General features: G+C 42.5%; 1 protein-coding gene across 4 annotated transcripts in view; it reads left to right on the top strand.

The window, feature by feature from the left end:
- DSCAM (DS cell adhesion molecule) overlaps positions 1–19,645 on the top strand; it is a 515,628-nt gene that overhangs the window by 129,956 nt on the left and 366,027 nt on the right. For all 4 annotated transcript variants that reach the window (XM_029046622.2, XM_029046624.1, XM_029046620.1 and 1 more), the window contains one exon: positions 17,075–17,392. In XM_029046622.2, coding sequence (XP_028902455.1) covers positions 17,075–17,392 — 318 coding nt within the window. The remainder of the gene's footprint in view (positions 1–17,074; positions 17,393–19,645) is intronic.

Here is a 19,645-nt window from a genome sequence, read left to right as displayed (position 1 = left end):
TTTCTGAAATTATTTCTTCTCAGCTCTGATTTTGATTTGTTTTATTATTGGTGGGATTTTTAGCTTGGCAAACCTCTTCTATTTCCACAAGGAACAAACTCAAGGCAACTAATAAGGCGTCATGCTTTTGCATATATAAAATATCCCTCTCTTGTCCATATGATTTTATTGAGATGATGTAGATGTCAAGGTTTTTGGTTCCAAGTGTCTAAGAAGAATCGGTGGGTACATAGAGAACAGTTTTTCAAGGTAGCATTTCATTTAGTCAAAGGTAGTTTCCCAAGGAACAAAAGGTTAAAAAATAGTACCCATTTTAAAGAGGGTTTAACATGTCCCAGGCCTAGGCAGTGAATACTTGATTTCTGTTTGGATTTCATTGTGCAGAATTGTTCAATTGCATATATTGTGTAGTTATTCTGTCCCTATCACCACCCATTTCTTGCTCATTTCCTTCCTCGTGTCCTCTCAGAACCCAAATTAGGTGGGGCAACTACAGTCACCCTAGGATAGTGTGGGCCATGGCCAAATGATACGGGTTTTCAGTCTCCCAAGGAAAGAGGTACCTCTTTTCCAAGGGGTTGGGTGTTTTTGTTTGTTTGTTTTTTTTAAGGCACACTTCCCACTACCGAAAGCTTCTCTAAGATCAAACTTGTTTCCAGACTACTTCAGTCGGGGCTACCGTAGCAAGTCCTTTTAGGTCTACCCATAACCAACCTGATTCCCTATAATTTTCCCTGGGTAACCATATTCACTCAATTGTATTTATCGAGCGCTTACTGTGTGCAGAGCACTGTACCATATGCAGTGGGGACCTTAGGGGTGCCAGTTGAGTCACCAGTAGCTGGCTGAGTCCCAGTCTGTGTGAAGATCACAAAGTAGGGTAACAGAAGGCACACTGATGGCTCACACCAAAGATGGGGCCACCCCAGGAGACTTACAGGAAGATTTAGGTGGATCAACTGAATTGAGTACAGAGTTCTGTACTAGGCACATTAGGGAGAGCAGATCTGTACTGTTTCTCCCCCACCTCCTCATTTTTTCCTTTAATATGTGGGATAGAGGAATTAGGAATGCATAATCAATCAATCAGTCATTTATTGAGCTCTTGCTGTGTGCAGAGCACTGTACTAAGTGCTTGGGAGAGTACACTATAACAGAGTTGGTACACTCATTCCCTGCCCACAGTGAGCTCATAGTCTAGAGGGGGGAAAAGGACATTAATATAAATAAAGTATGGATATGTACATAAGTGCTATGGGGCTGAAGGAGGAGTGAATAAAGGGAGCAAATCAGGGTGACACAGAAGGGAATGGAAAAAGAGGACAAGAGGGTTTAGGCTTCGAAGGCCTCTTGGAGGAGATGTGCCTTCAATAAGACTTTGAAGGTGGAGAGAGTTATTGTCTGTGGGATATAAAAAGGGAGGGTGTTTCAGGCCTTTGATTTGACTCAAAATTTGGCTTCTTTCATTACATTTTAAACGAGGGCTCAAAATTTACTCAGCCTCAGATGACATGGCCCAGGTATTTTAATTAACATTGTTGAGGGGCTGAAAGTCACATTTTGGAGAAGTCATTCAATTAACCATCCTTAATTATTCTAGCCATTAAAAAAAAATCAAACTAATTGAGCATTCATTACAAGGGCCTTAGTCAAGTCAACAGGATAGGGAGCGCTTTGAGATGGTGAGTTACAAGGCAAACAAGAAATTTAAGATACATTTGTTGTAAACAGAGATTCCAGTCAACCAGAGAACAGTGCTCTGTGGGAAGAGCATTAACTCCTTATCAGTAGGGCAAGAGTTTAGTGTGTGGCTGGCCAATACCATTGTGCGTTCAGTTAAGGCCTCACAAAGCACTGCTATGTTTCTCTCTGTCCGTTTTCTACCAGGAAGTAATTTTAGGTAGGACTAGCATCCAGAGTAAACTCTATTCTAACAGCCTTACTTTGATCACATAGAAAAACTTCCCGAAATGCAGCCTATGACACTTTGCTAGCCGTCTTTCAGTATTTTTGAGCTCTTTGAGGATAAAGGGAAGTCAATCCATCAATGGTTTTATGAGGGCTTATTGTGTTCAGACCACCGCACTCAGCCCTTGGGGGAAGACAATGGAGTAGGTAGACTGGATCCCTGCCCTGGAGGAGTTTAGAGCCTACTTACAATCTAGCAGTTCATGGTATATTTTCTATTTATAATAATTCATTCAATAGTATTTATTGAGCGCTTACTATGTGCAGAGCACTGTACTAAGCGCTTGGAATGGACAATTCGGCAATAGATAGAGACCATCCCTGCCCAAGGACCGGATCACAGTCTAAAGGGGGGAGACAGCAACGCAAAACAGAACAAAACAAGGCCACATCATCAAGATAAAGAATTTTGTTTCAGAGCCGACCCCCTCCCCCCCGCCCCATTTAAGACAGTCATAAAGTCAACCCCCAAACCCTGCTAAAACGCCCCCCTCCCACCTCTGAAAAGATCGATTTTTCTCCCTCCAGTTTTGCCGTCATTCAATCAATCGTATTCTGTGCTTACTATGTGCGGAGCACTGTACTCCTTCAATCGTATTTATTGAGCGCTTAGTATATGCAGACCACTGCACTCATTCAATCGTATTTATTGAGCGCTTGCTGTATGCAGAGCACTATAATCAATCGTAGTTATTGAGCGTTTAGTATATGCAGACCACTGTAATCATTAAGTCGTATCTGTTGAGCGCTTGGTATATGCAGACCACTGTAATCAATCATTTATTTAGCGCTTAGTATATGCAGACCACTGTACTCATTCAATCGTATTTATTAAGCGCTTAGTATACGCAGATCACTGTACTCATTCAGTCGTATTTATTAATTATTAGTATATGCAGACCACTGTACTCATGCAGTCGTATTTATTAAACGCTTAGTGTATGCAGACCACTATAATCAATCGTATCTATTGAGTGCTTAGTATATGCAGACCACTGCGCTCATTCAATCGTATTTATTGAGCGCTTACTGTATGCAGAGCACTGTAATCGTAGTTATTGAGCGTTTAGTATATGCAGACCACTGTAATCATTAAGTCGTATTTATTGAGCACTTGGTATATAAACTGTTGGTATTTGTTAAGCGCTTACTATGTGCAGAGCACTGTTCTAAGATACAGGGTCATCAGGTTGTCCCACGTGAGGCTCACAGTTAATCCCCATTTTACAGATGAGGTAACCAAAGCACAGAGAAGTTAAGTGACTTGCCCACAGTCACACAGCTGACAAGTGGCAGAGCTGGGAGTCGAACCCATGACCTCTGACTCCCAAGCCCAGGCTCTTTCCACTGAGCCATGCTGCTTCTCTGGTATATGCAGACCACTGTAATCAATCATTTATTGAGCCCTTAGTATGCAGACCACTGTACTCATTCAATCGTATTTATTAAGCGCTTAGTATATGCAGACCACTGTAATCGAACGTATTTATTGAGCACTTAGTATATGCAGACCACTGTGCTCATTCAATCGTATTTATTGAGCGCTTACTTATGCAGAGCACTGTAATCAATCGTAGTTATTGAGTGCTTAGTATATGCAGAGCACTGTAATCAATTGTAGTTATTGAGCGCTTAGTATATGCAGACCACTGTAATCAATCATATTTATTGAGTGCTTAGTCTATGCAGACCACTCTGCTCATTCAATCGTATTTATTGAGCGCTTACTGTATTCAGAGCACTGTAATCAATCGTATTTTGTGAGCGCTTACTACGTACACAGTACCGCACTCATTCAGTCGTATTTATTGAGCGCTTACTATGTGCAGAGCGCTGTAATCAATGTTATTCAGTGAGCGCTTACTACGTGCACAGCACTGCACTCATTGAATCACATTTATCGAGTGCCTACTATGTGCAGAGCGTTGTAATCAATCGTATTTTGTGAGCGCTTACTACGTGCACAGCACTGCACTCATTCAGTCGCATTTATTGAGCGCTTACTATGTGCAGAGCGCTGTAATCAGTTATTCAGTGAGCGCTTACTACGTGCACAGCACTGCACTCATTCAATCACATTGATCGAGCGCCTACTATATGCAGAGCGTTGTAATCAATCGTATTTTGTGAGCGCTTACTACGTGCACAGCACTGCACTCATTCAGTCGCATTTATTGAGCGCTTACTATGTGCAGAGCGCTGTAATCAATGTTATTCAGTGAGCGCTTACTAGGTGCACAGCACCGCACTCATCCAATCGTATTTAGTGAGCGCTTCCTCTGCGCCGTGCACTGCAGTCATTCAATCCTATTTAGCGAGCACTTACCCTGCGCAGAGCACTGTGCCAAACGCTTGGAACGGTCACTTTGGCAGTGGAGACAGGAGGGCCCCTCGCCGCCACTTGGGCTCCCGTCCCCGGGTGCTCAGTCCAGTGCTCCGCCCCGGGGGGGGGGGGGGGGGTGCTCAGTAATCCTCACTAAGAGCTCAATCTCTTCTGCAAAAAAGTCTCATTGTTCTCTCCCTGCCAGCCACAACACTGAACACTCAACCTGAATTCCATTTAATAATAATAATGCTGGTATTTAAGTGCTTACTATGTGCGGAGCACTGTTCTAAGCGCTGGGGTAGATACAGAGTAATCAGGTTGTCCCACGTGAGGCTCACAGTAAATCCCCATTTTACAGATGAGGGAACTGAGGCCCAGAGAGGTTAAGTGACTTGCCCTCAGTCACACAGCTGACAGTGGCAGATCTGGATTCGAACCCATGACCTCTGACTCCCAAGCCCGGGCTCTTTCCACTGAGCCACGCTGCTTAATTCCTGGGTCTGCATTCATTCATTCAGTCGTATTTATTAAGCACTTACTGTGCACAGAGGGTGGAGGTTCCTGAAGAAGAGCACAGTGCCCCAGAAACCTATCATACACCTGACAGAGCCCGGAACTATCAGGGTTGTTGAATCGGATCCCCTGTGAGCCTTAAGCAGAAATTAAGCCCTGCCTATTTCTGTGGTTAGTCATCAATACTTGTATCCATATATGTGTATATAATATATATTTGTTTATAATTCTCTGTTTGCCAATCATTTCTCCCCATTACGTTGCAAACCCTTTGAGATCAGGGACTGTCTCTTTTTCCCATCACACTGATCTGGGTGCTCAGATTTGCATCCCTGATTGTGGATATTAAAGGAGCCCTGATTATCCAGGGCCCTTTGTCATTCAAAGTGGCTTCAGCCTGCAGTGCTTGCAGGTCCCCGCAGTCATCTCAGGTGACACAGAGGCTTGGATGGCTGGACCTGTGCAGGAGTCAAGCCTTACATCCTGTTGCCCTGGCAACCGGGGATCGTGCACAAGTTGGGTTGCGCTCGGACTGTTAGACCCATGACTGTGTCTGAAATGGGATGCAGGGGAAGTCGGTTTGAATCATCTTAGGTTACCCTGGTGCAGGAGGCCTTGCATAACCAAGACAGAATAGCATGTGTCATGTTTTCTGCTGATAGTACTAGTACCCTAAACGACCTTGTGGGGTTTTTTTTTTTACCTTTTTTTAAAAAAAATTATTTGCTCTGCCTCTTAACATGTGATGAGCAGCAGTTTCTTCATCATACTCTTCCAGCTTTGAAAGGATAATATGTAGATTCCCACATTTTCATTTAATGTAGTGTAATAACACTCTTAGCTGTTGAAGGCTTCAATTTTCTTTTCTTCCCCCTGCAAAAACGGAAGCCAGGATGAAGAAGCAATTTCTACCCTCATCTGCAGCATCCTGGCAGGTTAGAATCGAGATGCCACAGTCTAGCATATGCAAGCTGTTCTAGGACTCTTTTTCCGAGCGCAGTGTCACGTGTAAAGCTTTTTGCTAAGAATTTAATGTAAATGAGCCATTGCTGGCTTTTCAGATACATTCTCTTGTGCCCACGATTTCAGGACTGTTTTTTTTTTTTTAAGGCTGTAACATTGAAAACACCACAGACCCCTGGAGAAGCAATTTACAAGGTTTCCAAACCCCTAAGGCGGGGCTAATTGAGGCAGTTGTCCCAAGCTCTACAACCTAAGGGGCCTCAACCCCACCCTGGAGAAACAGACTCCAGAGATGGAATGCCATGCCCCGGGGCAAAGGAAGAGCTGGGAATTTTAATCAGGTCACAGGCAGCGAGCAAATGGCAGAGCTGGGATTGTTCCGTTTATATTTTCTTAGTAATAGCATTTATCAAATGCCTCCTTGGTGTGGTATATCGTACTGTTTGCTTGGGAAGTGCAGAATAAAGAACTATCTCCAAAAATTTTGGGAGGAAGAAGAGCCGTTACCATTGAGTAATCTGTGGAACTATGTGCTTGAGACTTGTGTTCTCCACATTTAACACAAGTAGTGAGTCACTTTCCCTTGTTGGAAAGTTTATATGATTCAGGCAATCCAGTCTAGTGTGATAGGTGAACTGCCAGAATGAATGAATTAAACGTGAGATCAGTGAAATGTCCAGCGCAGTTATGAATTAACATTAGTGCCACATAGCGTTGTAGAAGTGCTGCATTTTTGGTACTTATTTGCACTGAGAATCTAAGAAGCATAGAGCTGAAAGGAGCTCTGTATGTATCATCACCCCAGTAGCCAACACACTTACTGGTGTTGAACCAAAGCTTTTCCTGCTTTAATTTAAATTCTTTCATCTCGTTCAGCCTCCAGTGGACAAGGAGGGCAAACAGTCAACATCTTCCCCATTAAAAACCCTTCAAATTGGTTAGTCAATCTCATTTTAGACTGAAGGGGTGGAGATACACCAATAGTCCTGAGACAGGAATTCAAAACACAGGGTTGCATTCTGCCCTAATGCCAATTGGTTGAAGACTCATGCAGGGCTTTGAGCTAGAGCTTGGGGGTTCACGGTCAGGGACAAGATACATGAGGCCTTTAAAGTACTGAAGATTGCATTCAAAACTACATCTGGGCATCAACAGAGCTGGCAAAAATAAGTTTTTAGAGGCAGGTCTGAGGACAATAATAATAATAATTATGGTATTTGTTAAGCATTGGAGTAGATACAAGGTCAGCAGGTTGTCCCAGGTGGGGCTCACCATCTTAATCCCTGTCTTGAAGATGAGGAAATTGAGGCACAGAGAAGCAAAGTGATTTGCCCAAAGTCACACAGCTGACAAGTGGCGGGGCTGGGATTGGAACCCATGACCTCTGACTCACAAGTCCATGCTCTTTCCACTAAGCCATGCCTCTTCTTCAAAACCAGCCTCGAGCAAGAGGGCAACTTGGGAAAGAAGACAACAGAACTAGATACCCTGTTGTTTTTATAACAGTTTATTAATGTAATGTTTTTATGAACTGTTTTTGAAGAAAGATTTTTCTTAAACCAAATAAAAAAAGAAAAAACCTCTCTTGTAGGCTAACAATTCTTAATGTTTTTCTCCAAAGGCTCACGTTCAATCCCTTTAATGAGTTTTGTCTCCTTCTCTGGACCCTCTGTGTCTCTGTGTTATAAAGTATGATGCTTAAAAGTGGACATAAAATTCTTTCAAGGGTTTGGCCAGGGCAGAATATAGTCATATGCTTGTAATTCCAGAATGTTGGCTTCTCAGTAGTAATAAAAAGAATAATTAATAAGCATTTACTTTGTGCCAAGCACTGAGCTAAATGTTGGGGGTAGGTGAACAGTCATCAGGTCACAGTCGCTGTTTCAAGTGGATTCTCATTTAAGTGGGAGGGGAAACATGTATTGGCCTTCATTTTTACAGATGAGAAAACTGAGTCACAGAGAAGTTGTGACTTGTCTCAAGTCCCACAGCAGGCAAATGGTGGAGCCAAGAATTAGACTTCGGGTTCCTTGACTCCTAGTGCTCTCTCCACTAGGCCAGTGGCACTCGACTGGATCTTCAAGGCATCAGTGATCTCTCTAGATTGGAAACTTCTTGAGGGCGAGGATGATGACTCCTAAATCTGTTAGATTTAGGACCATCCCCAACACAGTCTTGCTCATTCTAAAAGTTTTTTACCCCTTCAGAGTTCATCATATTTATTTAACTTGAGACTGTTTATTCTTTAGTTTTTTGTATTTTCTTAATACGGTAATTTTAGATGTGTCCTGTTTCGCTTGTATCACATCATGGTCACCAGTGCACTTTTTCTTTTCTCAGTACTTTACATCATCCTCCTGCAGTGATTCCTTAATCTATAGGGCCACTCACTCCCTTCTCCTTTTTTTATTACCACTATTTGACCCTGATTTCTCTCTCTCTGAATTTCTGATTTTCTAATTCCTGAATTTCTAATCAGTTCAGGAATCCCCAGGATCCTTCTTTCGCCATTCATTTTTTTTTTATTCTCTCCTAAATTCGAAGTTGCTATTTCCATTATTCTTGTCTCTTACAGTTTTGACTTCTCATAAATGTAATTCCCCAAGTTATCTCCTGCTGCTTTTACATCACAGGCTTTTTGATACCTTTGAAACCTTTGGATTCAGAATGTAAATGCTGGGACCTGGAAAGGAGCAAACTTATTATTCATTATGGAGGTCCGTGTTTTTCTTTGAAGATATGCACCTAAATCCTAGCAAAGTTAATGAGAGTTCTGCTTATGCATTCTGCCAGAAAGAGACTTTACCTATAAAATGAATCCCTTGAGTGTGCACAGCAGTATTCCTCAAAAAGGGGAAAGCAAACAGTACTTACACATTTTCTAGCTAAATCATTACTTTTTTCTTCCCTCTCTCCAGAGGTTTTGCGAGTGAGCAAAACTGAGTATTCTTCAAAAGCAGCAGCAAGCGCTGGGCAAAGAGAACTTTCTTACGTGAAGTAGTAAAATCTCATCCCTGGGTGCCTGTCATAATCCCTCCAAAATGTTTATTCTTGGCCTTCTGTTGGTATCATTTGATCACCTTTTCTTCTTGTGGTTGCCAAATTTTAAATTACTGGAGGGAAATTGGATGGAGACCATTTTCTTTAGCTAGCCGCTGCCCCACGATACAGGATCTATTACTGTAAGCAAGAGAATGATTTATGTTGGCTGCATTAAACTCTCAGGACTGCAGATGAAAGATTTGATCTATTCAGCCACAGCTTGTAAACTTTCTGACTCTTTTGTATACTGTTTGCAGCAGGGCTTTTTATCACCTAATATTGTTTCATAATAGGATTGTTCACATAGAGGCTGAGCTTTTCCACTCCATTCTCTAAATACCATTGATTTATGTATGCCGTTCCCTACCCATCTGCCAGAGAGATGCTAAGCTCTTCTCTGGACTGTAAACTCCTTGTGGGCAGTGACCATGTCTACAATTCTGTTTTATTGTACTCGCCATATGCTTAGTACAGTGCTCTGCACACAGTAAGTGCTCAGTAAATGCCGTTGATGATGATACTCTCCCAAGTGCTCTGCACACAGTAAGCTTCCAGTAAGTATGGTTAATTAACAGTAATGATAATAATGATGGTATTTGTTAAGCGCTTATTATGTGCCAAGCACTGTTCTAAGCACTGGGGTAGTTACAAGGTAATAAGGTTGACCCACATGGGGTGCTCAGTGTTAATCCCATTTTTACAGATGAGGTAACTGAGACTCAGAGAAGAGAAGTGATTTGCCCAAAGTCACACAGGTGACAAGTGGCAGAGCTGGGATTAGAACCCATGACCTCTGACTCCCAAGCCTGTGCGTTTTCCACTAAGCCATGCTGCTTCTCAAATGATTTCTCAATTGATTTTGGGCTGACTGCCGCAGAATTGTGCATATGGTATCATATCATACTGTGTAAAGCGTGAGATATCCTGTGTCCGTGAAGGCCATCGGGCGGTTTGTATTTTTAAACCGTACCTACAACAACCTTCAACGTTTTTACTTCATCCCAGAGTCATTTTCCTTTTCTATGTGTGGTTTTTATTGCCTCTGATTTACTGTGGTGACATTTAGTTATAAAGCACTGGGGAGAAGACTTGAATGAAGGATGGCACACTCCTTGCATCAAGATAACAATTAACTTTTTGGTAACCTGTGGCATGATTTTTATTTGTCTTTATATTGTGCTTCTGCATTTATTTACAGAAATTTTGTCATTTTTAACTCATTAACAACCTCTGGTAATTAGAGAAGATAATGTATTTAGTAATGTATTTGAGATGACCTGAAAATGAAGAGGTTACTTAAGCAGTTGGTCTATTATGAAGTAAAGATGTAGAATATGTGATGAAATGGGACAACGTGGTGGATTTATTCTTGTAAATGGTAGGATATGGGCAAGAATTAAAGAATAATATGGGCACTCAAAAATAAGTACTTATGTCTCTCATTATCTGGACAAATATATTTTGGGTGACATTTTCTCTTAATCATTCCAGTGATTTCCTTAGTTTCCTCTGGGACTGGTGCATATTAATGAATAGCTGTTGTTCATTGGGGAGGATTTATGTAAAGATGAGGGGGAACTTGGAGGTTGGCATAATTATATGTCTTTGGCTCCAGTTAATGTTTTATACATGTGGCTAAGCTTGTTCTGGTTTTTTTTTTTTTGGTTTTTTTTTTGGGTTTTGTTTTTAGAAAGAAACAAAAACCTCCCATTGTACTTCTTGGGTCTAGAGTAGAGACCCAATATTGGCTAAATTTTAGTTAGCACTGTCTGTTAAACCACAGATTTTCTAGTGGGGTGGTCACTTATATAGAGAAGCAGTGTGGCTCAGTAGAAAGAGTGTGGGCTTGGGAGTCAGAGGTCCCGGCTTCTAATCCTGGCTCCGCCGCTAGTCAGCTGTGTGACCTTGGGCAAATCGCTTAACTTCTCTATGCCTCAGTTACCTCATCTGTCAAATGGGGATTAAAACTGTGAGCCCCACATGGGACAACCTGATCACCTTGTATCCCCCAGCACTTAGAACAACAGTACTTTGCACATAGTAAGCGCTTGACAAATACAACTTATATAGAAGTGAAATACCTAGATTCAAATCCTGACCCTCATCACTTTATGTGAATTTAGGAAAGTCCCTTAACCCATTAGATGAACAAGTCTGCCTCCAATTAGGGCAGGTGTCTTTTATTCTACACTGTCAAGGGGCTTAATAGCACAGAACTCTGCACTTACATGGTCAATAAACATAATTGAATGAATGAAGGGGTGATTCAGGCAGAGCTCCTATATCCCCAGGAGAGAGAGGGGGCTGGAGAGCAGCAGACTGGGCTCCCCTTGATCCTCCACTCGTTTTGGGGGACTCTTAGATACACATCCTATGCACCCCATACCAACTCTTGTAACTATCCTTCTTTCCTAGAGAACCCTGGGTTCTAATCCCAGTTGTGCCCCTGGTCTGCAGTGTGACCTTGGGCAAGTCACCTACCTTCTCTCTGCCTCAGTTTCCTCATCTGTATAATGAGGATCCATTGCCTATTCTGCCTCTTATTTTGATTATGAGTACCCTATGGGAAAGGGAATGTGTCCCACTTGATAATCTTGTATTTACCCTGGCATTTAGTGCTTGGCAGATAGTAAGTACTTAACAGATACCATTATTATTAATGTAATAATAATTCTTGTTTCTGGAAAGGATTGCATCTGACTTTATTTTGAATTTATAAAGGTTGATGAAGTAAGTGATTTGATTTTACTCCCAGGTGAGCTGTGAAATATGGTGTCATTCTTTCTGGAGTACAAAAACTGAGATATAAAGTGTGTTTGATCAGAATATATATGACTTCCATATTTGACCATTTTGGTGACGATCAACAGAAAATTAAGAGACAATGACTGCATTAGCTCAGCGCTTAGTACCGTGTTTGGTATGTAGTAAGCCCTTAAAAAGTACCACAATTATTATTATTAACCACCCGCTTTGCTCCATAAACTCTTCTGTCTTCACTGCCATTAGCATCGCAGAGCCAATTCATCTTCAGAGAGTGAACTGAATTGGTTCGGCCTTATGCGCCAATAGCAAAGTCAGCAGTACTCTCCTGTTTGCTAAAACTTTATCACTTTATCACAGTTAATGACAGAAGAGACATGTTTAATTTAGCGGTCCTTGCCTTCATTAGACAAATCACTTTTGAGATTTCTAAATCAAAAATTAGAATGAATGTGGCCAGCCAAGTTTTGTAAAGGATAGAATTAGAAAAAAAAAAAGGGTAATTTTTGGAACTGCCACAATGCTTGATTTTTATGTTACCATTGTGCTCCCAAGTTCTGAAACGTTAATGGGCTGTGGAAGTATATATGTACATAATTTGTTAGTCAATATTTTGAGAGAATCATTTGTTAGTCAAAATTTTGAGAGAACTTTTTTGGAAACGGCATGATGTGGGGGTGGGTTCCCTTAGCGTCTACTTAGGCATTCCTAAATGGGCATGCCCATCCCTCCGCAGTCAGTGCCAGCATGAGTTTGAGGATCTATTCTTCAAGTTTATTTGGGGAAGGACCCAAATTCCACAATAAAACATGGCTAAACGATGAAGTCATTCAAGGTAAAGTCAAAACTTGAGCATCACGGTCTGAGAGGGAATTGGTCTCTAAAGAAGTTGATACACCATTCTCTCCCAGCATCAGCTTGACAAGCAAAAGTGAGGAAAACAGAAGAGTTAAGGCAACTGAATGGTGGCAGGAAGAGAGTAGGGAGAGGAGAGTCATCTTAGCTGATAAGGAACGGTCACCTCAAGAGATTGCTTGGAAATGATCACTTGCATCACCAAAACCAATCAAAGGCTGATGAGAAAGTTTCTCTCAGCAAAGGATCCATGAGTATTTTTCATGGAAGGGATTTTTGGGATTTTGAGTCAGCGGTCTTCAGGTTTTTGTTTATTTTTTGAGCCACCGGGACCAAAGTGGGATAAAACATGAATCTGATGGAAGAAAGTCGACTTTGTCTATCCTGAATGGGCAAGTGGGTCAGGGAGTTATTGATCAATCATTACCATTTATTGAGCACCTACTGTGTGCAGGACACTATTATACTCTTGGGAAAAGACAGTAGAATTAATAGAATTGAGAAGCAGCGTGGCTCAGTGGAAAAATCATGGGTTTGAGAGTCAGGGGTCATGGGTTCTAATCTCGGCTGCGCCACTTAGCTGTGTGGCTTTGGGCGAGTCACTTAACTTCCTTGTGCCTCAGTTACCTCCTTTGGAAAATGGGGATTAAGACTGTGAGCCTCACATGGGACAACCTGATTACCTTGTATCTATCCAGCACTTAGTGCTTGGCACATAGTAAGCCTTTAACAAATACCAAAATTATTAGTATGGTAATAATCATGGTCAAGTAACTCTGTTACACTTTACTTTCCCAGGCGCCTCGTACAGTGCTCTGCACACAGTAAGCACTCAGTAAATGCATTTGGTTGGTTAGTGGCTTCTGCTCTCATACATGTCAAATCGTGGTTGGTTGAAATGATTCCGAGAGAACAATTTTTGGTTAGAATCTTTCATGACCCCTTTGGATTTTCCCCTATCAATCAATCATGTTTATTGAGTGCTTACTGTGTACAGAGTAATGTACTAAGGGCTTGGGAGAGTACAGTATAACAGAGTTGGTAGACATAGTCCCTGCCCACAACAAGCTTACAGTCTAGGTGGGAAGATGGCATTAATAGAAATACATAAATTAGGATTAAGCGCTGTGGGACTGAAGAGGAGATGAATAAAGTGAGCAAATTCAAGTGCAAGGGTGATGCAGAAGGGAGTGCTAGGTGAGAAAGTGAGGGCTTAGCTGGAAAAGCCCTCTTGGAGGAGATGTGCTTTTATAAGGCTTTGAAGGTGGGAGAGTGATTGTCGGATGTAAGATTTCCCTTATGCTTTCCAGGAAATAGAGCAGGTTTTCTGAAGTCAGCTCAGAATTGGGTTTTTGCCTTCCATTAGGTCGTGTCATTCCAAGTTCAGGATGGGTAGCGAGGAAACAATTAGCCAGTGAGCGCTTTTCCAAACCACGTCAAGCTTAGCTGGAGAGAAATATAGGCAAGCTTGTGACATCTTCGTGAATGATCTGGAAGGGGGACGCTGCAGTGAAATCTCAAGGTCTGAGATGTTACTAAGCTCTTCTAAGTGGTAAAGTGCCATGAAGATAGGCATAAACTCCAGGCAGAAGCTCATAAAGCTCAGTGAGTGGGCTGAAAAATGGCAGGTAAGTGTCGGTGCGAGTAAGTGCCAGGTAATGCACCTGGGGAAAAATAACCCAAATTACAGCTTCATGATGGTGGGCTCTGAGATGTCACTCTTGGCTCAGAAAAGAAAGCTCTGAATCATTGTTGACTTTTTTTTAAAAAAAAAAACCCAGTCAGTATGTACTTGCAGCCAGATAGACCAAGGGAATGCAGGACATCATCTGGCAGGGAATAGAAAAAGAAGCGCACAAACAAAAAAATGATTTTTTCATTCATTCAGTAGTATTTATTGAGCGCTTACTATGTGCAGAACACTGTACTAAGCTCTTGGAATGTACAATTTGGCAAGAGATAGAGACAGTCCCTGCCTAATGACGGGCTCACAGTCTAATCAACTGTCGACTTTGCCATTCTGTAACCCGTGTATATTCGAAGCTGAAACATGCCTGTGCTGTTTTGGTCACCACATCTTAGGAAGGGTATAATGACGCTGAAAGAGGTATGGAGAAGGGCAACCAAGTATTGTGGCTTAGTGGAAAGAGCACAGAGCTGGAAGTCATAAGGGCCTGGGTTCTAATCCTGTCTCCGCCACTTATCTGTTGTTTGACCTTAACAGAGAACTCTAGAAAATACCATTTTTTAAATAAAGTTGATTAGTGGGGAGCTGAAATTATTATTTTTAGTCGTTTAAGTTAGGGGCAATTCTGAGTGAGAGGGAACTTGATGGAAATCTCCAAATTCTGGAAGAATATGAACAGTGAATTCTTGCTCAAACCTCTCACGGCTTTGGAATGAGAGGACAGGCACTGAAATTTGAAGACGTGGATTCAAGCAAACAAAAGGAAAGACCAAGCCAGCCGTTTTGGGGGAGAGTGAACGGTCAGATATGAATGGGGAGGAAGTTTCAAACCGAAGGGAGGATGTGGACCTGGGGTCAGAGATGGGGTAAATGAGAGGTACAGAGAGTAGGTTGGTGTTAAAGGAGCAGATTGTGTGGTTGGGATTGTAGTAGTAAATTCGCAAGCCTAGGTAATAATAATAATAATAATAATAATGGTATTTGTTAAGCACTTACTATGTGCCAAGCACTGTTCTAAGCACTGGGGTGGATACAGGGTAATCAGGTTGTTCCATGTGGGTCTCCCAGTCTTAATCCCCATTTTACGGATGAGGGTTCTGAGGCACAGAGAAGTTAAGTGGCTTGCCCAAGGTCACACAGCAGACAAGTGGCGGAGTGGGGTTTAGAACTCACGTCCTCTGTCTCTCAAGCCCATGCTCTTTCCACAAAGCCACGCTGCTTCTGGAGGGAGTGAGCTGATGGAGGGCTATAAGTCAATAAAATAATTGACATAAAAATAATTAAATAAAAAAGTCAATAAAATCAATGAAAGTCAATAATAAGGAGTCTCTGTTAGGGAGGTAGATGGGCAACCATTGAAGGGTTTTGAGGATGATTGGGAGCAGGTTATGGACTGAATTGTTTTTCAAAAACCTGATCCATGCAGCATTGCATAAATACTAATCCTCTCCTGTTTTGTTACCTAGGTACATCTCCCTTACCAAAGCATTGTAACTCACTAAATGAAGTCCTCAATTAAAAATCAATTTGCAGGGAAACCCAAGAGAATTCTATTTATAAACTCTATCAAGTTCTGGTAAACTCTTCTGCATTAATACATACTGTAATTCAAAATAGTCTTTAAACAAGGAACTTTTCTCTAATTCCCAAATGTATTAACCTAGCACGCTGATCTCATGAATATTCATTAGATTGAACTCTCTAAATGAAGAGATGCATGTCGACTACTGGAAGAGGATGGAGATGAAGTTTATAGTTCTGAAATTTAGCATTTTTCATTTTTCTCATTTGGAGTGCTAGTGTTTTGAAGCCATCTTCTAGAAAAATGTGAAAGGTCATTAATATATCCTAAACATAATGAGTCTTACCTTCACAGACTTTATGAAAGAAGAACTTTGTAGGGTAGGATTAGAATGAGCAGCATTTAATTGCCTTTTCTTGGTATTTCTCTTAACTAAATTGTGTTTTACTATAATAAGGTCATCTCTGGATGATTTTTTTCTTCAACATAGAAATAGAGATATCGTACTGAAGCAGACTTTGCATATACCCGTAGTTGTAGAGGATCCTGAATGAGCTCTAATCTTTGTTCCGATTACTCCTCTTTCACTAATAAATAGGGATGATGAAATGAAGCATTTTGGGGTTATGAGAGTGTGTGAAGAGATATGCTTGCTTATATCTGCTTTTGTGTTTTTCTGGAAGTTTTTTTGAGGGGGATGTTCTTTGCTTAAGGGGCTGTTAATTGGGGAATCCAGCAGGCTTTTGAATAGACTTTGGTCACTAATAGAAGGCAACTGTGTGGCTTGTCCCTCCGTGGCTGTCCAGAGAGCCTCTGCTTTGCGCATGACAATGTTTCTGGTGGTAGCTTTTTGCCTGGCAGTAGCCAGGCAAGTCAGAGGTTTTTTTTATGATGCCCTTCTCTGGTTAGGAATTCTGAAACCGACGTGTCTGCTGCTGAGCCAGACTCATTTTCTAAGTGTGAAAGGACAAAATGATATAAATAAGCCTCATGCTCTGGATCCACCTTTTCTATTATGGATGACCATCTTGAGCATATATAAACAGATTTTGACTTTTTTCCTTGGTCATGCTTCATGGTTATTTATTTGGCTCGCCTCATGAAATGAGCTTAATTCAGTTGAGTTGTAGTTTTATTGAGCCCCCATGGGGTACAGAGCTCTGTACCGGGCACCTGGATGAGAGCAGCAGAAGTAAACTATCCCTACCCTCAAGAAACTACTTTGTAGTGAGGAGCTAGGCACACATGAGAGATAAGAATGATAATTCTGGTACTTAAGTGCTTTTTATGTGCCACATCAAATCAGTCTCAATTAACAGATGGTGCACAGTACACAGCAAGCTCTCAAATACTGTTCCTTGAGTGATAAAAATTTTTTTGTCGCAACTAACCGTGCTTTCTCTTTCCCTCCTCTCGGTCTTCTTTGTTTCTGCAGTGTTCGGTGAGGAGCTACACTCCAGCCTGTACTTTGTCAATGCATCTCTGCAAGAGGTAGTGTTTGCCAGCACCACGGGGACACTGGTGCCCTGCCCCGCAGCAGGGATCCCTCCTGCGACACTCAGATGGTACCTAGCAACGGGCGAGGAGATCTACGATGTCCCAGGGATCCGCCACGTCCACCCCAATGGCACTCTCCAAATTTTCCCCTTCCCTCCTTCAAGCTTTAGTACCTTAATCCATGATAACACTTACTATTGCACAGCTGAAAATCCTTCAGGGAAAATCAGAAGTCAGGATGTCCACATTAAGGCTGGTGAGTTCATCGGACCTCGAAGTTTCAGTTTTTGTCTAAGCGGCGGGGGGTCGACGGGGGTGCGTGTGAAGACTCGGTCATTGCCGGTGGTAAAGCGGGAGAGGCCGATGAGCACACCCTGGATGTGGAGGAGAGTGGCCATTGACAGTCTCCATGCATAGCAGACAGATATATGTGATTCTGTGTGTGTGTGTGTGTGTGTGTGTGTGTGTGTGTGTTACAGTATTTAAGCGCTGTCCAGGTTCCGGGCCCTGTTCTAAACGCCAAGATAGGTATAAGCTAATAAATTTGGACACAGTCCCCGTCCCACATGGGCCTCACAGACTTAATCCTCATTTTGCAGTTGAGGGAACTGAGGCACAGAGAAGTTGTGACTTGCTCAAGGTCACACAGCAGCCAAGTGGCAGAACTGGGATTAGGACCCAGGTTCTCCTGACTCCCAGGCCCGTGCTCTATCCAGTAGGCCTTTGCCCGGAGCACGAGGTCATTAAGTCATGCATTACGTTTTGTGGAAATCTGATGGCGTTCACTCGATTCTAGAACGGTGTTCCAGTGATCTTGAGCAGCTCTTATACTGCATCCTCCCAAGTGCTTAGTTCAGTGGTGGACACACAGTAAGCACTCAGTAAATATCATTGACTGATAACAGGAAAATGTCTCCTGGAAGGAGGAGGATTTCAGGAAGGCATTGATGTTGGAGATTCTGGGATCTGGGAAGAGAGAGAAAAGAGACACCCCCTCTCTCCAACCTCCAGGAGTGTGAGGGGTAAATCCTAATTCATCTAGTCAGTGGTATTTATTGAGTGTTTTATCATCATTAAGGTATTTAAGTGCTTACTCTGTGTCAAGCACTGTTCTAGGTGCTGGAGTAGGCACAAGTCAGTCAGGTCAGAAACAGTCCCTGTTCCAAATGGGGATCACAGACTAGGAGGGAGAACAGGAATCCCCCTTTTACAGATGAGGAAAATGAGACACTGGGAAGTTAAATGACTTGCCCAGGGTCACACAACAGACAGGTGGCAGAGCCGGGATTAGAAACCAGGTCGTCTGACTCCCGGGCCTGTGCTCTTTCCACCAGGCCGCACTGCTGTCGTGTTGCTTTATTGTGTGCAGAGCAGCTCTGCTGAACTTCTCCTGTCCAAGAACCCCAGCACAGCTGCATGCAGGCAGTGGCACTATTTGGCTTCCATCACATTTACTCTTTAGCCACCGGATGGCAGTTAAGAAGCACCGTCGCTTTGCCCCCAACAAAGGTGCCAATCCTCCACCCCTAAAAGATTTATCTTAAACCCCTGGTCCGCTCTCTCCTCCTCCTGTATGTGACCTCTCTCGTAGGCGGGCAGTTCTGCCGCCTTAATTGATTCCTCTCGCCTTGTTTCTTTTCTCTTTATGTGCAGCCGTGGACACGAATCTCAAAACGCATAAGCTACAGAGAAAAATATATTGCAATATTTAGACACTGTCTTAGAACCCTGAGCGATGTTCCCATTAGTCCAACTCCAGGCAGATTGTTTTAGGTAACCTTTGATTTCTCCCTGCCATCCTGACTGACATTTGTACTTGTCCTTCACGGACGTACTGTGGCAGCCTGCTCTTTAACGATGCAACCTTGAGTGACAGAGACTGTTCGGTCATTTCTTCCACCGAGCCCTCTAACAAGTAATCCAGGCCGGCCTGGGGTGGTTCAGGGAGAGATGGCCGTTCGGAATCCTCCGGGAACCTAATTATTTCAGTGGTTAGAAAAAGAAGGGTTGGAGACAGATATAATGTTGAGTGACTTGCCTGGAGCCGTGAATTGGAATCTTCTTTGCCAATGAGTTTTGGTTTGCTCTGCCGACCTTATCAACTCGTTTTAAAATGAAAACCATATCGATCCTTTTGAAGGTTTCTTGAAAAATTCACCACTTTCTCTTTAATGATTCGACCAAACGCTAAAGGCAACAGGACAGTAGACTTCGTGATTTGGGGGTGGGGATGAAAGAGAAGAGGAAGAAGCTCATCAGTCATCCCCCGAAAAGAGAAAGCCCAGGACCAGACTTACCCAGAACTGCTTCTGGGTAAGTCTGGAACTGGTCTTTCTCTTTGGAAAGAGCATAGGACTGGGTGTCAGATCTGGGTCTAGACTGAATCCGGGCTGTCATTGCCTGTGGTGTGACCATCGGCAAACCACTTAACTTTTTTGGGTCTCAGTTTCTTCACAGGGAATTGAATACTTCCCTCCCACTTGACTCTGACCCCCGGTGATCAGATTTC

Source organism: Ornithorhynchus anatinus, chromosome 18 (assembly GCF_004115215.2).
Source record: "Ornithorhynchus anatinus isolate Pmale09 chromosome 18, mOrnAna1.pri.v4, whole genome shotgun sequence".
Lineage (NCBI taxonomy): Eukaryota > Metazoa > Chordata > Mammalia > Monotremata > Ornithorhynchidae > Ornithorhynchus > Ornithorhynchus anatinus.
Note: the sequence above shows the minus strand (reverse complement) of the source record. Positions and strands in the feature narration are given on the sequence as shown.